The sequence below is a fragment of the Triticum aestivum genome, chromosome 3B (assembly GCF_018294505.1).
Source record: "Triticum aestivum cultivar Chinese Spring chromosome 3B, IWGSC CS RefSeq v2.1, whole genome shotgun sequence".
Taxonomy (NCBI): Eukaryota; Viridiplantae; Streptophyta; class Magnoliopsida; order Poales; family Poaceae; genus Triticum; species Triticum aestivum.
The window spans coordinates 677,969,957-677,987,250 of NC_057801.1; the positions used below are offsets into that span (position 1 = coordinate 677,969,957).

At 50.7% G+C, this 17,294-nt stretch overlaps 1 protein-coding gene across 1 annotated transcript; it reads left to right on the forward strand.

Moving 5' to 3' along the window:
- The first annotated feature begins 342 nt into the window (after positions 1-342).
- Positions 343-1,851, forward strand: LOC123067684 (tyrosine decarboxylase 1-like). Its single transcript, XM_044490379.1, has one exon. It carries the CDS (start codon positions 343-345, stop codon positions 1,849-1,851), a length of 1,509 nt encoding a protein of 502 aa, XP_044346314.1.
- Positions 1,852-17,294: the final 15,443 nt, after the last annotated feature.

Below are 17,294 nucleotides of genomic sequence, written 5' to 3' on the forward strand. Positions count from 1 at the left end.
GCTCAGTCTTCTTGTACATAACTTTGCTTCTCTTTACCCTAAAAAAAACTTTGCTTCTCTTCTACTATAAAACTGTGCTACGCCATTAGCGTTACTCTTGGAAAAAAATCCGTCCAGATGGGTTTACTAATAGGATGACACGATCCGGTACAAAATTGAGCTTATATTTGACTATATATATACGAGTATTTGATAACGGAGGGGTTACTATATATATATAAGCACGATACGCACACTAGTAAGCATTGCCAGAAGCCTGAGCCCAATCACAAAGTAGCTAACAACCCGTTTCCTTCTCACGTGTGCGCGAACCCCGCGGATTTAGCAAGCGCAGATACTACCATGGCGACAGGTGGAGCGCCATTTGACGCGCTATCCTCACTGAACCCCGAGACCTTCGCCGGGGAGTCGCGCGCCGTGATCAACTTCCTCGCCGACTACTACCGCGACGTCGACACGTATCCGGTCCAGCCCCAGGCCATGCCTGGGTGCCTCCGTACGTTTTTACCCGACGCGCCGCCCGAAAATGGCGAGCAGATGGACGTGATATTGGAGGAGGTATGGCGACATATTGTCCCGGCACTGACGCATTGGCAGAGTCCCAAGTTCTTCGGATACTTCCAGGCGAACGCGAGTACAGCCGGGTTCGCCGGCGAGATGCTCTCCACCGGGCTCAACGTTGTACCATTCACGCGGGCTGCCTCACCGGCCGCAACCGAACTCGAGACCGTCGTGATGGACTGGATGGGCAAGCTGGTGGGCCTCCCGGGCCGCTTCCTTTTCTCCAGCGGCGGCGGCGGCGTGCTGCACGGAAGCACCTGCGAGGCCGTGGTATGCACGCTCGCGGCCGCGCGCGATCGCGCGCTGAGCAGGCTCGGCCACGAAGGCATCGTGAGGCTGGCGGTGTACGCCTCAGACCAGAGCCACTCCACGTTCCAGAAGGGCGCGAGGATCGTGGGGATCCCTCGGTCCAACTTCCGCGTCATCCGGACGTCGGCGGCTTCGGGCTACGGCCTCACCGCGGACAGCGTCCGCGACGCCGTGGAGGCCGACGTGGCCAGCGGGCTCGTGCCGCTGTACCTGTGCGCCACGGTCGGCACGACCGGGCTCGGCGCGGTCGACCCGGTGCGGGACCTCGGCGAGCTGGCGCGGAGGCACGGCATATGGCTGCACGTCGACGCCGCGTACGCCGGCAGCGCCCTGATCTGCCCCGAGTTCCAGCATCACATCGACGGCGCCGAGCTCGCGGACTCGGCGAGCATGAACCCGCACAAGTGGTTCCTCACCAACATGGACTGCTGCTGCCTGTGGGTGGCGAGCCCGGCCGCGCTCACCTCTGCAGTGTCCACCAACCCAGAGTACCTCAGCAACGTCACAGAAGAAAGTGCAGGCGCGGGCGTGGTCGACTACAAGGACTGGCAGATCGCGCTGTCGCGGCCGTTCCGCGCCATGAAGCTGTGGGTGGTGCTGCGCCGCTACGACGGGGCGGGCATGCGGGCGTACGTACGGCGGCACGTCGAGATGGCCAAGTGGTTCGAGCAGGCGGTGGAGGCCGACGGGCGGTTCGAGGTGGTAACGCCGACGAGGTTCTCCCTTGTGACCTTCCGCCTCCGTCCAAGGCACGACGGCGACGACGATGCCGTTGATGCCTTGAACCGTAGGCTCCTCGTGGCGGTGAACGCTAGCGGGCGGGCGTTCATGACGCACTTCGTGGTGGACGGCAAGTTTGTTATCCGTATGGCCGTGGGCGGAGCCATGACGGAGATCCGGCACCTCCAAGACACGTGGGAGCTTGTCCGGGAGAAGGCTGAGGAAGTCCGCGCTCTCCCCAAGGTCTCCGGGCATGACTAAGAACGGAACGTGCGCTGAAATAAAATTCATTAGAGCATCTCCAACACGCCCAAACACTGGGCCGCACGCTAAAATCCGGGTTTTTTAGACGCCAGACAGTTCCAGCATAAGCTGTAAAACAGTCCGCGCGAAAAAATAAATTCGACGCGCGCTGAAAAACGCTATTAAAAGCTGTAAATTTGAGGCGTCGGATCATGCGCGCTTCACAATTTACACTGCATGTTCTCTTGTGCGCGCGTTTTTGAACATCTGCTTAAGCAATGATGGGTCCGGCGTACTAAAAGTGCTACAGTGGCGCGCTAAAACTATTTTAGGGCACGGGATTTTTGTGCACCTGCTGGAGATGCTCTTAAGCATCAAAAAAGGTGGAACAGATCCTTTTTTCCATATTTTTTGCGGGTAAATGGAACAAATCCACAACGCAAAATGAAAAATATACTAGATATGAAGCATGAAGAACCCTATAAAATTGACAGACAGTATCCGAGCTGCGAGTGTGTATGCGCACATGTGTGGGAGACATCACCTTCGATGTGAGATATATTCTATTTTGACATGTGAAAACGATTAATTTTTAATAACTTAACTACTAGATAGAACATAAACATACAAATTTCAGTTTGATGCAACAAGTGTGCAAAACATATTATTATTTGGTAATTACGCTACAATTTACACTTATATTTGCATATTGTGCAGCAGTGCAATTGTTTTATCATCGTTTATTTCAACTTTTCCCCAAGTTTCTTCTTCTGTTAGGGTAATAGCAATGCCTCTATTCATTCTATAGCTTAGAATTTCCTTTTGTCCTTTTAGCTTTGTATTAGTTTTATTCTTTATTATTGTTTATCAGGTGTTTTTATTTTCATTTATGTATATGTGTGAATATTGGGTGTTTGTAAGTATACACATAAATATTTTATAAAACTCCCTCCATTCACTAGTAGAAGATGTTTTGGATATTTCAATATGGAGTTATGGACTACATACAGACTGAATGAGTCAACACATACAATAAAATGTGCATACACACATTCGATTTAGAAAAAAAGTTAGAACATCTTATAATAGTGAACGGAGGAAGTATGTCAGTAAATTATACTAGAGAGCTCTTATTGCCTATGCTTATTTTTGCATTTATAAAAATGTGCACTTTTAGTAAAAGTTGCGAGCAACTTTTTGTCATCAATTTTTATTTTTATTTTATTTCTTCTTTAATGGTAATACCAATGCCACTAATTCATTCTTTTATAGAAAAATTTATTTTGCACAACATCCACTATTATATGCTTATTCTTGCATAATATGGAAAGAGCAATTTATGTGTAATTTTTGTGTAAATTTTTCGTTATTTGCTTCAGTATTCTTTATTTATTTTTCTTTAAGAACAATTTCACCATCAATAATTCAGTCTTCCCTAGAAAACATATTTTTTTTATTTTTATTTTTGTATTAGTATAAGGTGATAAGAAGGCTAGAGAAAGTAGAGGGCTCACGAGTCTCTGGTTCTTGATAGGGTGCTGCAGAGTGGTGGAGAGCGATTTGAATGAACATCCAAAAAAGTTCAGGCCGCTGTCAAATAGTTTTCCCTTTTATATCATCATTTATTTTATGTTTTTCCATTTTATTTCTCAGTTTTGGTAATGTCAATGCTCTTAATCCATTTTTGGTTAGAAAAAATGTTTTTGCTTTTTAGTTATTTATTTATTTATTTTAGTCCTTTTCTATTAAGCGTTGCATGCATCTACTCCTAATCATCCATCGAGGAAGCCTATCCTTGAAAGTCATGCGTGACATGAGAAGCAACAAACATGTATGCACTATCCGGCCATGCACAATGAAGTGGTGGCAGGATACCAAGCATGAGCAGGCCGCCCTTCGGCCTTGTATGTTGTGCACAAGGCACAACATCCACTCTGTCAATTTTTTTAAAATCAATCGTTGGATTAAATCTCATGGCCTAAAAAAAGTGACTGATCTATATCTATAATCTATAATCTATAATCTTTTTTTTAGGGAATGCCATCATGACGGTTTATATTTCATGTAAGAATAAAGATACATCGTTTGATAAAACGTCTACTAGAAACCCAGGAGGCTCCGACTTCCAGACAATGGTTCGAGAAGTCTCTGAGTTCCTAGACAATGCATCCGCCGCCATATTGGCCTCCCTAGGACAGTGATGAAAACATATCGAAATAAAATTGCGAGCTAAAAAAAAGCATTCTTCATAGATTGCCGCCGCTGGGCCGAGGGAATTGCCACCATTCTGCATGATCTCAATTACCTCCATACAATCTGCCTCCACATAGATTTTGTTGCAGCCCCGTCCCTAAGACCCCGAGCTTCTGCTGTCCCCGCATCTTCCACGAACGGAATATCAACACAAGATGCAGCCAAAAAAAAACCTGTGTCATCACGTAAAATTGCACCAGTACTCCCAGTACCTCTGTCTTGATCAAACGTAGCATCAATATTGAGTTTAACTAGACCATCCGGCGGCTTGTTCCATCCATGTCTCCTGATTCTCATATTTTTAGATTGTGCCCGTGTGAAGTTTTTTGCCAAAGCAAAAATTGCTTGTGCTGATCTCGTTGGCTCAAAAAGGAGCTCACCATGAGTGAACTGGCGACGCTCCCACCACACGTACCAGACACCTATGGCCAGTAGATCATTGCGGTTAACATCAGCCACCAACGACTGAATTTGATTCCTGGACAGTAGCACATCCGCCAACACAGACCCCTTCCCTTTCAGATGTACACACCTCATTGATCAAGGGTCCCAGACCTAGAATTCGCCATATTTCTTGCACTCTCGGGCACAGAAATAAAGCGACTATTGCTTCTGGTCGTCCGCCATAAGATTGCCCCCATAGTTATCAATAATTACTCACCATGCCACCAGTAAGTGGAAAAAAAGATTTGTTTTCCCTTCACAAATCGCCGTCAACTATAGGTTATTTAAAGCAGCCCTTCTTTAGTGATAACCATGCAAGTAGCACAGTGGCTTGACCATCACCCCTCCATGCTGGAGACCCGGGTTTGAATCCAACCTTTCCTTTTTCTGTATTTTCTCACCAATTTTCGTTGGTGTAGGATAAAATCGCCTCATCCAAGCGCGGCTTAGCTGATGGGCTGCGCAATGTTGCAGTTTAGGCCAGCTACTCTATTTTTCTTACAGATTCAAATGCTTTAAAAAATATATCTTTCAACCTAACTCGAAAGTAAACATGTTATATATGAAAATCCCTCAAAAAAATGTGTAGATTCCAGATATGCTATTTTCTTGCATGTTAATTATTCTTAAAATTATGTTTAGGAATTGACTTCTGGCCGTCTGTCATAAGATTGCCCCCGGAGTTATCAATATTACTAACCATGCCACCAGTAAGTGCAAAAAGAAAATGATTCGTTTTCCCTTCACAAATTGCGGTCGGCCTTAGGTCATTTAAAATGAGCCCTTCTCTAGTGACAAACATGCAAGTAGCACAGTGTTTGACCGCCACCCCTCCATGATGGAGACCCGGGTTTGAATCCCACCTCCCCTTTTTCTGTATTTTATCACCAATTTTCATTGGCGTAGGATAAAATTGCCTTGCCCAAGCGTGGCTTGGCTGATGGGCTGCGCAATGTTGCAGTTTCAGCGCAGCTACTCTATTTTTATTTTTATTTACAGATTCAAATGCTTTAAAAATATATCTTTCAACCTAACTTGAAAATAAACATGCTATATATGGAAATCCCTCAAAAATGTATAGATTTCAAATATGCTATTATCCTGCATGTTAATTATTCTTAAAATTATGTTTAGGAATTGACTTCACAAATTGTGATGCGTGGCTGCACATGTCAATAAAAAAATAAAGACACGATGAAGGCACAAAATATCATTGGGATCTGTGGTTGCACATGCTAATAAAAATTTAAAGGTTCCCGCAAAAAAATGGGCCCGATGAAGACATAAAGTATGACGCGGTCCCAGTACAAGAGAGAAAGACCCGATAAAATTAAACTGATTGACGAGAAGTTTTCGGTGGGCTACATGCAATTAGATAAAAATAGCCCGATAAAATTAAACCAATTCTGGATAGCATTTTTTGTCAATAAAAGAAGAAAAACAGGTAAAATAAAGAAGGAATGCACGTGTGAAGGTTTCGGTGGGCTACATGCAATTACAGAAGAAAAAAACATGTCCAAAATTGAGCTTAAAAAATGCTCCAATTTTATCGCAGCGGAGTTGGAAATTAAGCTCCGGAAAAATAGATGGAGGGAGTATGATTTGCGTCGATAGTCAATTTAGTGACTTTGCTACGCTTTGATTTATTCATGTTTAGTTTGATCTGAACTGTCATACAAAAGTCGCACAAAAAGTGCGTATGGTCCTTAGTGCGTCCTCGCCTCCTTGGTGTACGCCTCTCTGCTACCATAAAGTGGCACCGTTCAGATGTTAGCGTGCCGCGTTGATGGACGTTTTCGTGGACACCTCGTCTCCGGGTGGCACCGTCCGGATACTGCATGTCGTGCTGATGGGGGATTTGATAGACACGCTAATTATCTTTCTCGATGCAACGCACAAGCAATGTTTTCAAGTCCAAAACAAAAGCTCTAGCGCCTGACTGCTAGTCGGTCCAGAATAAAGTGACTACCACCTTTTTTTTCTCGCTTGTGCTATAGTTTTTGCTTGTTGGATTTCTCCTACAGTTGTGCATGCGGCAGCGGTTTGATGTTGCAATCATATTACACTATTAGAATATATAATCAAATTCGAAGCAGTACAATCATGAGTCCCAAGGTAAGTTCAGCTTAGTATTGGACATGCATATGGCACCACCAAGTATGCAAAGTTTGGATTTTTATTTTGAGAAAAGAATGCAAAGCTTGATTTTCCTTAAGGGATTTGCTTAGATGCAGCCGCCACCTCCTCTCGAAGAAAAAACTTTTAGGGTGCCTTTGCTTCATGCCAGCGCCGTCGCTGGTCCGCCTCGTCTTCGGTGGTTCTAGGTTTATGGAGGTGCGGTGGACCTCGACCCTTGCCAGCGGGAGGGATCTTGCTCCGTTTTGTGGTGTTTCAGGGAGTTCGTTTAGGTTTTGTGTCCTACTCAAAAAGACGAGGCGGTGACGACTTTCTGAAGATGGAATAACATTCTCCCCACCTAGTCCCTGTTCTGGTAATGCATCTAGTGTCGTCGGAGAGCGTGTGGAGGTCTGCCTCCATTCGATCTCGAAGGACCCGGTCGGTGTTGTTCCTCGTTTGATCTGCCGGGATCCAATCTTTACCCGTATTTGTTCGTATGTCTCTACATGTTGGATTGTTTTGATCTATAATTCTCTTCATCGGCAACAATTGTTGTTCTGGTGCACTAGTCCTGTAGGCCTTAGCACAACGATTTTTCAATTGTCTACTAAAACAAGTTTGGAGTGGCTCCGTTGAGGTAGGGGCAATGACGGCGGCATGGCCTTCGGCTCACCCCAATACTTGTAGCTCTCGCTAAGTGGTCTACGGACATATAGATGTAATTTTTATTATTTCTGTGTTCTTTGTACTGCCATGGCATGATGAATAGATTGGAAGTTTCCTCGGCAAAAAATAAACTTGATTTTCTTTTTTGACAATACATGGATGCATGATGTCTTAATTAACGCTGGAAAGCTGAGTGGGTCATGAAGCTTTCAGTGGCAACGTGCAGCGTCTCCGGTGTGTGGCCCCCCTCACGGACGGCGCCATCGCCGGCACCTGGAAGGGGGAAACTGCCACATCGGGTCTACACGAAGTGGATTTAGCTATGGGTTTGGCCTGCATGTTGCTCCCCGGTGTCCCTCTGGGCCGACCTGACACAACCGGGTGGAGAGGTCCACTGGTTAAAGCCCGTCCATGGGAAGTCAAAGGGCTAGATCTCGTGGTCAACCGCACCAGGGTTAGGCGGGACGGGGGCCCTGGGGGGTAGCAATGCCACCGGAGCATCGTACCGCGCCCTCATACATGCGGGGTGGTGTTGTGGCATGTCCGAAGAGGCGGCACGCGTCTCTGGTGCGTCGCCCCCCTCACGGACGGTGCCGCCGGCGGCACCTGGAGGGGGGAAAGTGTCGCGTCGGGTCTACACGGAGTGGATTTAGCTGTGGGTTTGGCCCGGATGTGGCTCCCCGGTGTCCCTCTGGGCCGACCTGACACAACCGGATGGAGAGGTCTACTGGTCAAAGCCCGTCCGTGGGAACTCAAAGGGCTAGATCTCGTGGTCAACCGCTCCAGGGTTAGGCGGGACGGGGGCCCTGGGGGTAGCAATGCCACCGGTGCGTCGTACCGGGCCCTCATACATGCGGGGTGGTGTTGTGACATGTCCGAAGAGGTGGCACGCATCTCCGGTGCGTTGCCCCCCTCACGGACGACGCCGCCGGCGGCACCTGGAGGGGGGAAACTACCGCGTCGGGTCTACATGGAGTGGATGTAGCTGTGGGTTTGGCCCGGATGTTGCTCCCCGGTGTAACTCTGGGCCGACCTGACACAACCAGGTGGAGAGGTCCACTGGTAAAAGCCCGTCCGTGGGAAGTCAAAGGGCTAGATCTTGTGGTCAACCGCTCCAGGGTTAGGCGGGATGGGGGCCCTGGGGGGTAGCAATGCCACCGGAGCGTCGTACCGCGCCCTCATAGATGCAGGGTGGTGTTGTGGCATGTCCGAAGAGGCGGCACGCGTCTCCGGTGCATGGCCCCCCTCACGGACGGCGTCGCCGCCGGCACCTGGAGGGGGGAAACTACCGCGTCGGGTCTACACGGAGTGGATTTAGCTGTGGGTTTGGCCCGGATGTTGCTCCCCGATGTCCCTCTGGGCCGACCTGACACAACCGGATGAAGATGTCCACTGGTCAAAGCCCGTCCGTGGGAAGTCAAAGGGCTAGATCTTGTGGTCAACCACTCCAGGGTTAGGCGGGACGGGGGCCCTGAGGGTAGCAATGCCACCGGAGCGTCGTACCATGCCCTCATACATGCGGGGTGGTGTTGTGGCATGTCCAAAGAGGCGGCACGCGTCTCCAGTGCGTGGCCCCCCTCATGGACGGCGCCGCTGGCGGCACCTGGAGGGGGGAAACTGCCGCGTCGGGTCTACACGGAGTGGATGTAGCTGTGGGTTTGGCCCGGATGTTGCTCCCCGGTGTCCCTCTAGGCCAACCTGACACAACCGGCTGGAGAGGTCCACTGGTCAAAGCCCGTCCGTGCGAAGTCAAAGGGCTAGATCTCGTGGCAACCGCTCCAGGGTTAGGCGGGACGGGGGCCCTGGGGGGTAGCAATGCCACCGGAGCGTCGTACCGCGCCCTCATACATGCGGGGTGGTGTTGTGGCATGTCCGAAGAGGCGGCACGCGTCTCCGGTGCGTGGCCCCCCTCACGGATGACGCCGCCGGCGGCACCTGGAGGGGGGAAACTGCCGCGTCGGGTCTACACGGAGTGGATGTAGCTGTGGGTTTGGCCCGGATGTTGCTCCCCGGTGTCCCTCTGGGCCGACCTGACACAACTGGATGGAGAGATCTACTGGTCAAAACCCGTCCGTGGGAAGTCAAAGGGCTAGATCTCGTGGTCAACCGCTCCAGACTTAGGCGGGACGGGGGCCCTGGGGGTAGCAATGCCACCGGAGCATCGTACCATGCCCTCATACATGCGGGGTGGTGTTATGGCATGTCTGAAGAGGCGGCACGCGTCTCCGGTGCATGGCCCCCCTCACGGACGGCGCCGTCGCCGGCACCTGGAGGGGGGAAACTGCCGCGTCGGGTCTACACGGAGTGTATTTAGCTGTGTGTTTGGCCTGGATGTTGCTCCCCGGTGTCCCTCTGGGCCGACCTGACACAACCGGGTGGATTGGTCCACTGGTCAAAGCCCATCCATGGGAAGTCAAAGGGCTAGATCTCGTGGTCAACCGCTCCAGGGTTAGGCGGGACGGGGGCCGTGGGGGGTAGCAATGCCACCGGAGCATCGTACCGCGCCCTCATACATGCGGGGTGGTGTTGTGGCATGTCCGAAGAGGCGGCACGCGTCTTTGGTGCGTGGCCCCCCTCACGGACGGCGCCGCCAGCGCCACCTGGAGGGGGGAAACTGACGCGTTGGGTCTACACGGACTGGATTTAGCTGTGGGTTTGGCCCGGATGTTGCTCCCCGGTGTCCCTCTGGGCCGACCTGACACAGCTGGATGGAGAGGTCCACTGGTCAAAGCCCGTCCATGGGAAGTCAAAGGGCTAGATCTCATGGTCAACCGCTCCAGGGTTAGGCGGGACGGGGGCCCTGGGGGTAGCAATGCCACCGGAGCATCGTTCCGGGCCCTCATACATGCGGGATGGTGTTGTGACATGTCCGTAGAGGCGGCACGCATCTCCGGTGCGTGGCTCCCCTCACAGACGGTGCCGCCGGCGGCACCTGGAGGGGGAAACTGCCGCGTCGGGTCTACATGGAGTGGATGTAGCTGTGGGGTTTGGCCCGGATGTTGCTCCCCGGTGTCCCTCTAGGCCGACCTGACATAACCGGGTGGAGAGGTCCACTGGTTAAAGCCCGTCCGTGGGAAGTCAAAGGGCTAGATCTTATGGTCAACCGCTCCAGGGTTAGGCGGGACGGGGGCCCTGGGGGTAGAAATGCCACCGGAGCGTCGTACAGGGCCCTCATACATGCGGGGTGGTGTTGTGGCATGTCCGAAGAGGCGGCACGCGTCTTCGGTGCGTGGCCCCCCTCACGGGCGGCGCCGCCGCTGGCACCTGCAGGGGGGAAACTGCCGCGTCGGGTCTACACTGAATGGATGTAGGTGTGGGTTTGGCCCGGATGTTGCTCCCCGGTGTCCCTCTGGGCCGACTTGACACAACCGGATGGAGAGGTCCACTGGTCAAAGCCCGTCCGTGGGAAGTCAAAGGGCTAGATCTCGTGGTCAACTGCTCCAGGGTTAGGCGGGACTGGGGCCCTGGGGGTAGCAATGCAACCGGAGCATCGTACCGAGCCCTCATACATGCGGGGTGGTGTTGTGGCATGTCCGAAGAGGCGGCACGTGTCTCCGGTGCATGGCCCCCCTCACGGACGGCGCCGGCGGCGGCACCTGGAGGGGGGTAACTACCGCGTGGGGTCTACACGGAGTGGATTTAGCTGTGGGTTTGGCCCGGATGTTGCTCCCAGGTGTCCCTCTGGGCCGACCTTACACACCCGGGTGGAGAGGTCCACTGGTCAAAGCCCGTCCGTGGGAAGTCAAAGGGCTAGATCTCATGGTCAACCGCTCCAGGGTTAGGCGGGACGGGGGCCCTCAGGGGTAGCAATGCCACCAGAGCGTCGTACCGGGCCGTCATACATGCGGGGTGGTGTTGTGTCATGTTCGAAGAGGCGGCACGCGTCTCCAGTGCGTGGCCCCCTCATGGACGGCGCCACCGCTGGCACCTGGAGGGAGGGAAACTGCCGCGTCGGGTCTACACGGAGTGGATGTAGCTGTGGGTTTGGCCCGAATGTTGCTCCCCGGTGTTCCTCTAGGCCGACCTGACACAACCGGATGGAGAGGTCCACTGGTCAAAGCCCGTCCGTGGGAAGTCAAGGGCTAGATCTCGTGGTCAATCGCTCCAGGGTTAGGCGGGACGGGGGGCCTGGGGGTAGCAATGCCACCGGAGCGTCGTACCGCGCCCTCATACATGTGGGGTGGTGTTGTGGCATGTCCGAAAAGGCGGCACGCATCTCCGGTGCTTGGCCCCCCTCACGGACGGCGCCGCCGGCGGCACCTGGAGGGGGGGAACTGCCGCGTCGGGTCTACACGGAGTGGATGTAGATGTGTGTTTGGCCCGGATGTTGCTCCCCGGTGTCCCTCTGGGCCGACCTGACACAACCGGATGGAGAGGTCCACTAGTCAAAGCCCATCCGTGGGAAGTCAAATGGCTAGATCTCGTGGTCAACCGCTCCAGGGTTAGGCAGGACGGGGGCCCTGGTGGTAGCAATGCCACGGAAGCATCGTACCGGGCCCTCATACATGCGGGGTGGTGTTGCGGCATGTCTGAAGAGGCGGCACGCGTCTCCGGTGCATGGCCCCCCTCATGGACGGCGCCGCCGGCGGCACCTGGAGGGGGGAAACTGCCGCGTCGGGTCTACATGGACTGGATGTAGCTGTGGGTTTGGCCCGGATGTTGCTCCCCGGTGTCCCTCTAGGCCGACCTGACACAACCGGGTGGAGAGGTCCACTGGTCAAAGCCCGTCCATGCAAAGTCAAAGGGCTAGATCTCGTGGTCAACCGCTCCAGGGTAAGGCGGGACGGGGGACCTGGTGGGGTAGCAATGCCACCGGAGTGTCGCACCGGCCCCTCATACATGTGGGGTGGTGTTGTGGCATGTCCAAAGAGGCGGCACGCGTCTCCGGGGTGTGGCTCCCCTCACGAACGGCGATGACACGGTAGTAGACGTTCTGCGGTAACGGTGCGGCGTGAAGGGGGGAAACGGTAGTAGACGGATCAGGCACTCGCATAGTTACCGGATCAGGCACTCGGTAACGCTGCCCCTCAGTCAGTTGCTCTCCTATGTATCACCTTTCGCGAGACCATAGAAAATATTTATATCATAAAGAAATGTTGCCCCCTCAATTTATTTCGAAATATTTTAACACACTGTACATTTTTTTAGTACAATTTAGCAAATATTTATATCATAAAGAAATGTTGCTGACCATAGAAAAAATTTGATTCAGAAAAAAATATACGTGATATTTTAGAAAATTATTGTACAATATATAAAAAAGGATCATGTAATTAAAAATAATGTTTCAAACCATTAAAGAAAATGTATGGTACATTTTAAATAATGTTCATGCATGTCAAAAATATGTATACCATGTATCATTTTTAATATAATTATATACCATGTATCATTGAAAATAAAATAAAAAATAAAAAAATATATGCCTACGGCTAAGCCGTCGGCATATGTGCCACGTGGCGACCTCATTTATGCCGACGGCTTAGCCGTCGGCTTAGATCCTCCTTATCCACTCGCATCGACCCCTGGCCACTCATTCTATCTCCCCGACCCCGACCAGCTGTGCGCCGCCACCGTACCCCCACCCCGACCTGCGCCCCCGGTGCACCCCCCACCCCAACCTGCCGCCGCCGCCGCACGCCCCTCCCCTGCTGCCGCACCTCCCACTCCAGCACGCCCCCTGCCGCCGCCGCACCTCCCACTCCCCTGCACACCCCTCCCCCTGCCGCCGCCGCACCTCTCACTCCAGCCGCGTCGCCGCCCCCGCCTCCACACCCACCGTCGCCGCCGTCTCCACCCGCCGTCGCTGCCCCGACCTTCTCCCGACTCCGCCGCTGCCCCGGCCTCCCCCGACCCCGCCGGCGCTCCTGCAGCCGGCCGCGGCTGCTGCAGCCGGTCGCGGCTCCGGCTTGCCCCGTCCCTCCCATCCCCGACCGCCCCTGTCTCACCACCCCCTCCACAGCCGCGCCCCCTGCCACGCCCCTCTCGGTGAGCTACTTTTTTTCTTCATTTTTTTCATTTTTTTGCTACTGTTGGATGGATGAATGAATGCATGGATGGATGTTGGATGTTAGATTGTTAGGTTAGATGATGATCTTGTCATTTGAGATCTTGTCATTTGGATGTTAGATGGATGTTGGATGTTAGATTTTTATCATGATGATCTTTTCATTTGAGATGTGCTCCAAAATTGGTATAAGATGAGTGCTTATTTTTATCATGATGATCTTGTCGAAAAAATTGAACCGGACAAAATTTGACACTTGACAAAATATGATTTTTTTTCATAGTTTTAAGTGTCAATGCTTAATGTTAAGTAGCTATGTGAGATGTGCTGCAAAATTATGATATGATGAGTGGTTATTTAATCATGATGATCTTGCTAAAAAAATTGAAGGACAAAATTTGACACTTGACGAAACATGATTTTTTTTCATAGTTAAAAGTATCAATGCTTAATGTGAGGTGATGACCTAAATTTTTTTCACTCGGTGTAATTAACAGGATTTGTGGTGTTCCATCTTCCTAGAGTGATTGTCGACGTTGGAGGTGTTGGTCAACGTCGGAGGGTGAGCAACAATTCCATGACCTCGTCCACTTTTTTCCATGTCACTAGATTAAATTTTCACATCAAGTCGCGTAACCTAGGTCTCCCGTCCGAAAGGTTGCATCAATACATATGCATTCAATTGCATATTTATCACCGCAGCTCTTTCGGATTGTCCAACGCTTTCCACGGACAGCCCAAGGATGTGTAGATTGGGTACGCTGTTCATGCTCTACCCCGTTCCGAGACAGGATTTCGGCGGCGCCTCCCTGTTGTTCTCCAGATGCACATTCTGTCGGCATTTTGCCGAGACGTGTATTTGGAGAACAGCGGGGAGGTGCTGTCGAAATTTTGTCTCGGAATGGGGCAGAGCATGGACCGTACTCAATCTACACATTCTCGGGTGGGATTAGGACCCATCTTTACCTATTAGAGATGTAGGTGGATTAAATGTCGATTCTTGTCAACCTTGTAAAAAATAAAATATTGATGTGGGTAATTTAAATGAATCCTTAATTTTATTGTGTGGCTTCCAATAAAGCAGAGATGGCAGATAATCAGTGGATGTATAGTGGGTTTTTCCGTCGGAATCAAGTAACAACAAAGTGGGTCGAGAAAACTGATGTGTTTTTGAAAGAGATATTCCGTAGTCCAATGAGGATGGTGCCAGAATGCCTGTGTGCCAAATATAAGAGACGTATCCGCAGAGATAAGAGTGAGATGACTAAGCACCTTCGCACGAATGGATTTATGCCCAACTTTAATATGCCGATAAACTTTGCCCAGCGGGACCGTGGTAGAGAGGATGTGATACGACAACGCGTCGCTGGTTATGAGGACGATGGGGTTAGAGACATGCTAGATGATGTCTTTGCTGCATAGCCAACACCTCCTTCACATTCAGCGAATGAACCGGAGGAGCCGGAGGAAACCGCAAAGGCCTTCCTAGAAATCTTGGCCTCATCAAAGAAACCTCTCTATGAGGGTGCCAAGCTGTCTGTGCTGGATGCCATCTCGCAACTGATGGCAGTCAAGGCTGAGTACGGCTGTAGCCGAGGTTGCTTCGAAGCATTTCTGGGAGTATGGGCTAACAGCCTGCCTGAGGGCCATGAACTGCCGAAAACCATGTACGGTACGAAGAAAATCATGAAGGCGCTCTCCATGGACTATGAGAAAATACATGTTTGTCCAAAGAATTGCCTTTTGTTTAGGCATGAGTATGCGGATGACAACTACTGTAGGAAGTGCGGTTCCTCTCGGTATATTGAGGTGGTCGATAAGCATGGTCAGAAGCAGCAGCTAAAAATCCCTGTGAAGGTTCTTCGGTATCTTGATTTTATAAAAAGACTGCAGCGCCTTTTCATCACCGAGGAGTCTGCCAAAATGATGAAGTGGCACAAGGAAGGGAAAAGGTACAATCCAAAAAAAATTGTACATACATCAGAAGGTGAAGCATGGAAGTCATTCGATATAAAGTACCCGGAGGAAGCAGCCGAGGCTGGGAATGTCAGAATTGCTATAACAGGTGATGGGTTCAATCCATATGGTATGTCGTCTAATCCATACAGCTGCTGGCCCGTATTTGTTATTCCGCTCAATCTCCCTCCCGGCGCCATAATGCAACGCAAGACCATGTTCCTGTCGCTTATAATTCCGGGGCCTGAATATCCGGGGAAGAATTTGAGTGTGTTTATGCAGCCGTTGGTGGATGATTTGCACCATTCTTGGTACTTCCCGAGGTTGACATACGACCGTCATCTGCAGAAAAATTTCTTGATGAAAGTTTGGCTACAGTATTGCATGCATGACTTTCCCGGCTATGCCCTGTTCTGCGGATGGTGTACAAGTGGAAAGATGCCTTGCCCAGTGTGCATGCAGGCCTTGATTTTCATTTGGCTGAAGAAGGGTGGCAAGTATGTTGCCTTTGACCTGCATCGACAGTTCCTCCCTCCAGACCATCCTGATAGGGAAGACAAGAAGAACTTCACAAAAGGCAAAGTTGTCCATGAAGTAAACGAGATTCCAACGTTTTCTGGTGCGGATGTGCTTGCTCAGCTGAAAGCTCTTAAGCCTGCCGGTGAAGGGAAAGGCAAAGGCAAAGGCAAAGGGAAAGGGAAAAAATGTTTTGAAGGATATGGTGAGACGCACAATTGGACTCACATTACCCCCTTCACACTGCTTCCCTATTTTAAGGACCTCAAACTTCCATACAACATCGACGTGATGCACACCGAAAAGAATGTCGCAGAGTCCCTTTTTCACACGATCCTCAACATTCCTGATAAGACAAAGGATAATGTTAATGCTAGAGTCGATCAACAGAATATTTGCGACAGACCACGTCTTCACATGCAACCTCCCACAGGCAGTCGAAAATCTTGGTTCAAGCCAGATGCTGACTTCGTACTTAAAAAGGATCATAAGATGGAGGCATTCAAGTGGCTGAAACACGTCGTGAAGTTCACTGATGGTTATGCGTCGAATATAAGTAAGGGGGTCAATCTTTCAACGGGCAGAGTGACCGGGCTCAAGAGTCATGACTATCATGTATGGATTGAGCGGATTATGCCGGTGATGGTTCGGGGCTATGTTCCCGAGCGTGTCTGGCGTGTGCTTGCGGAGTTAAGCCATTTCTTCCGCACGCTTTGTGCTAAAGAAGTATGTCCTGAGAAGATAAAAGAAATGCATAAGAAGGCGCCGGAGTTGATATGCAAGCTAGAGAAGATCTTCCCGCCAGGCTTCTTTACTCCGATGACACATCTCATTTTGCACCTTGCGAACGAGGTATTGTTGGGGGGCCCTGTGCAGTATCGTTGGCAGTACGGCCCTGAGAGACAGAACAAGCATCTGAGACAGAAATGTGGAAACAAAGCTAAGATTGAAGCTTCCATAGCTGAGGCAGTTATCCTAGAGGAGGTGGCAGACCTCAGGACAGCCTACTATCCGGACCATGTTCCCACGTTGCACAATAAGGTGTCTCGATACAATACAGAAGAACCCAAGTATAAACCCAAGTTGCCTCTATTCATCGGGCAAGGTGGCAGGGCTGGATGCTCGACATCTTATGTCATGCCACGAGATGAGTGGGAGGATGTCATGTTCTATATCTTGCACAACATCAAGGAAGTTGAGGATGAGTGGATGAGGTAATACCTTTGCACCATTCTTTTAGTCAATTCATTATGTTCACTTTGCCTAGTTCTTATACCGCTTTTCTTATTGTAGTCGATTCGTTGAGGAAGAGTGGACGGGAATGCTGCCTCCTACTGAAGCGGAGGCACTTGCTCTTCTCCGAAAGGGTGCTGATGGAAGGAAAAATTTCGTTGCGTGGTTCATGGAGAAAGTAATATTTCACACTTCCCTATTACCCATTTCACACTTCCAATTAAACTCATGCACCCTATAATTTCAATTAAACTTGTAGGGAAATGAT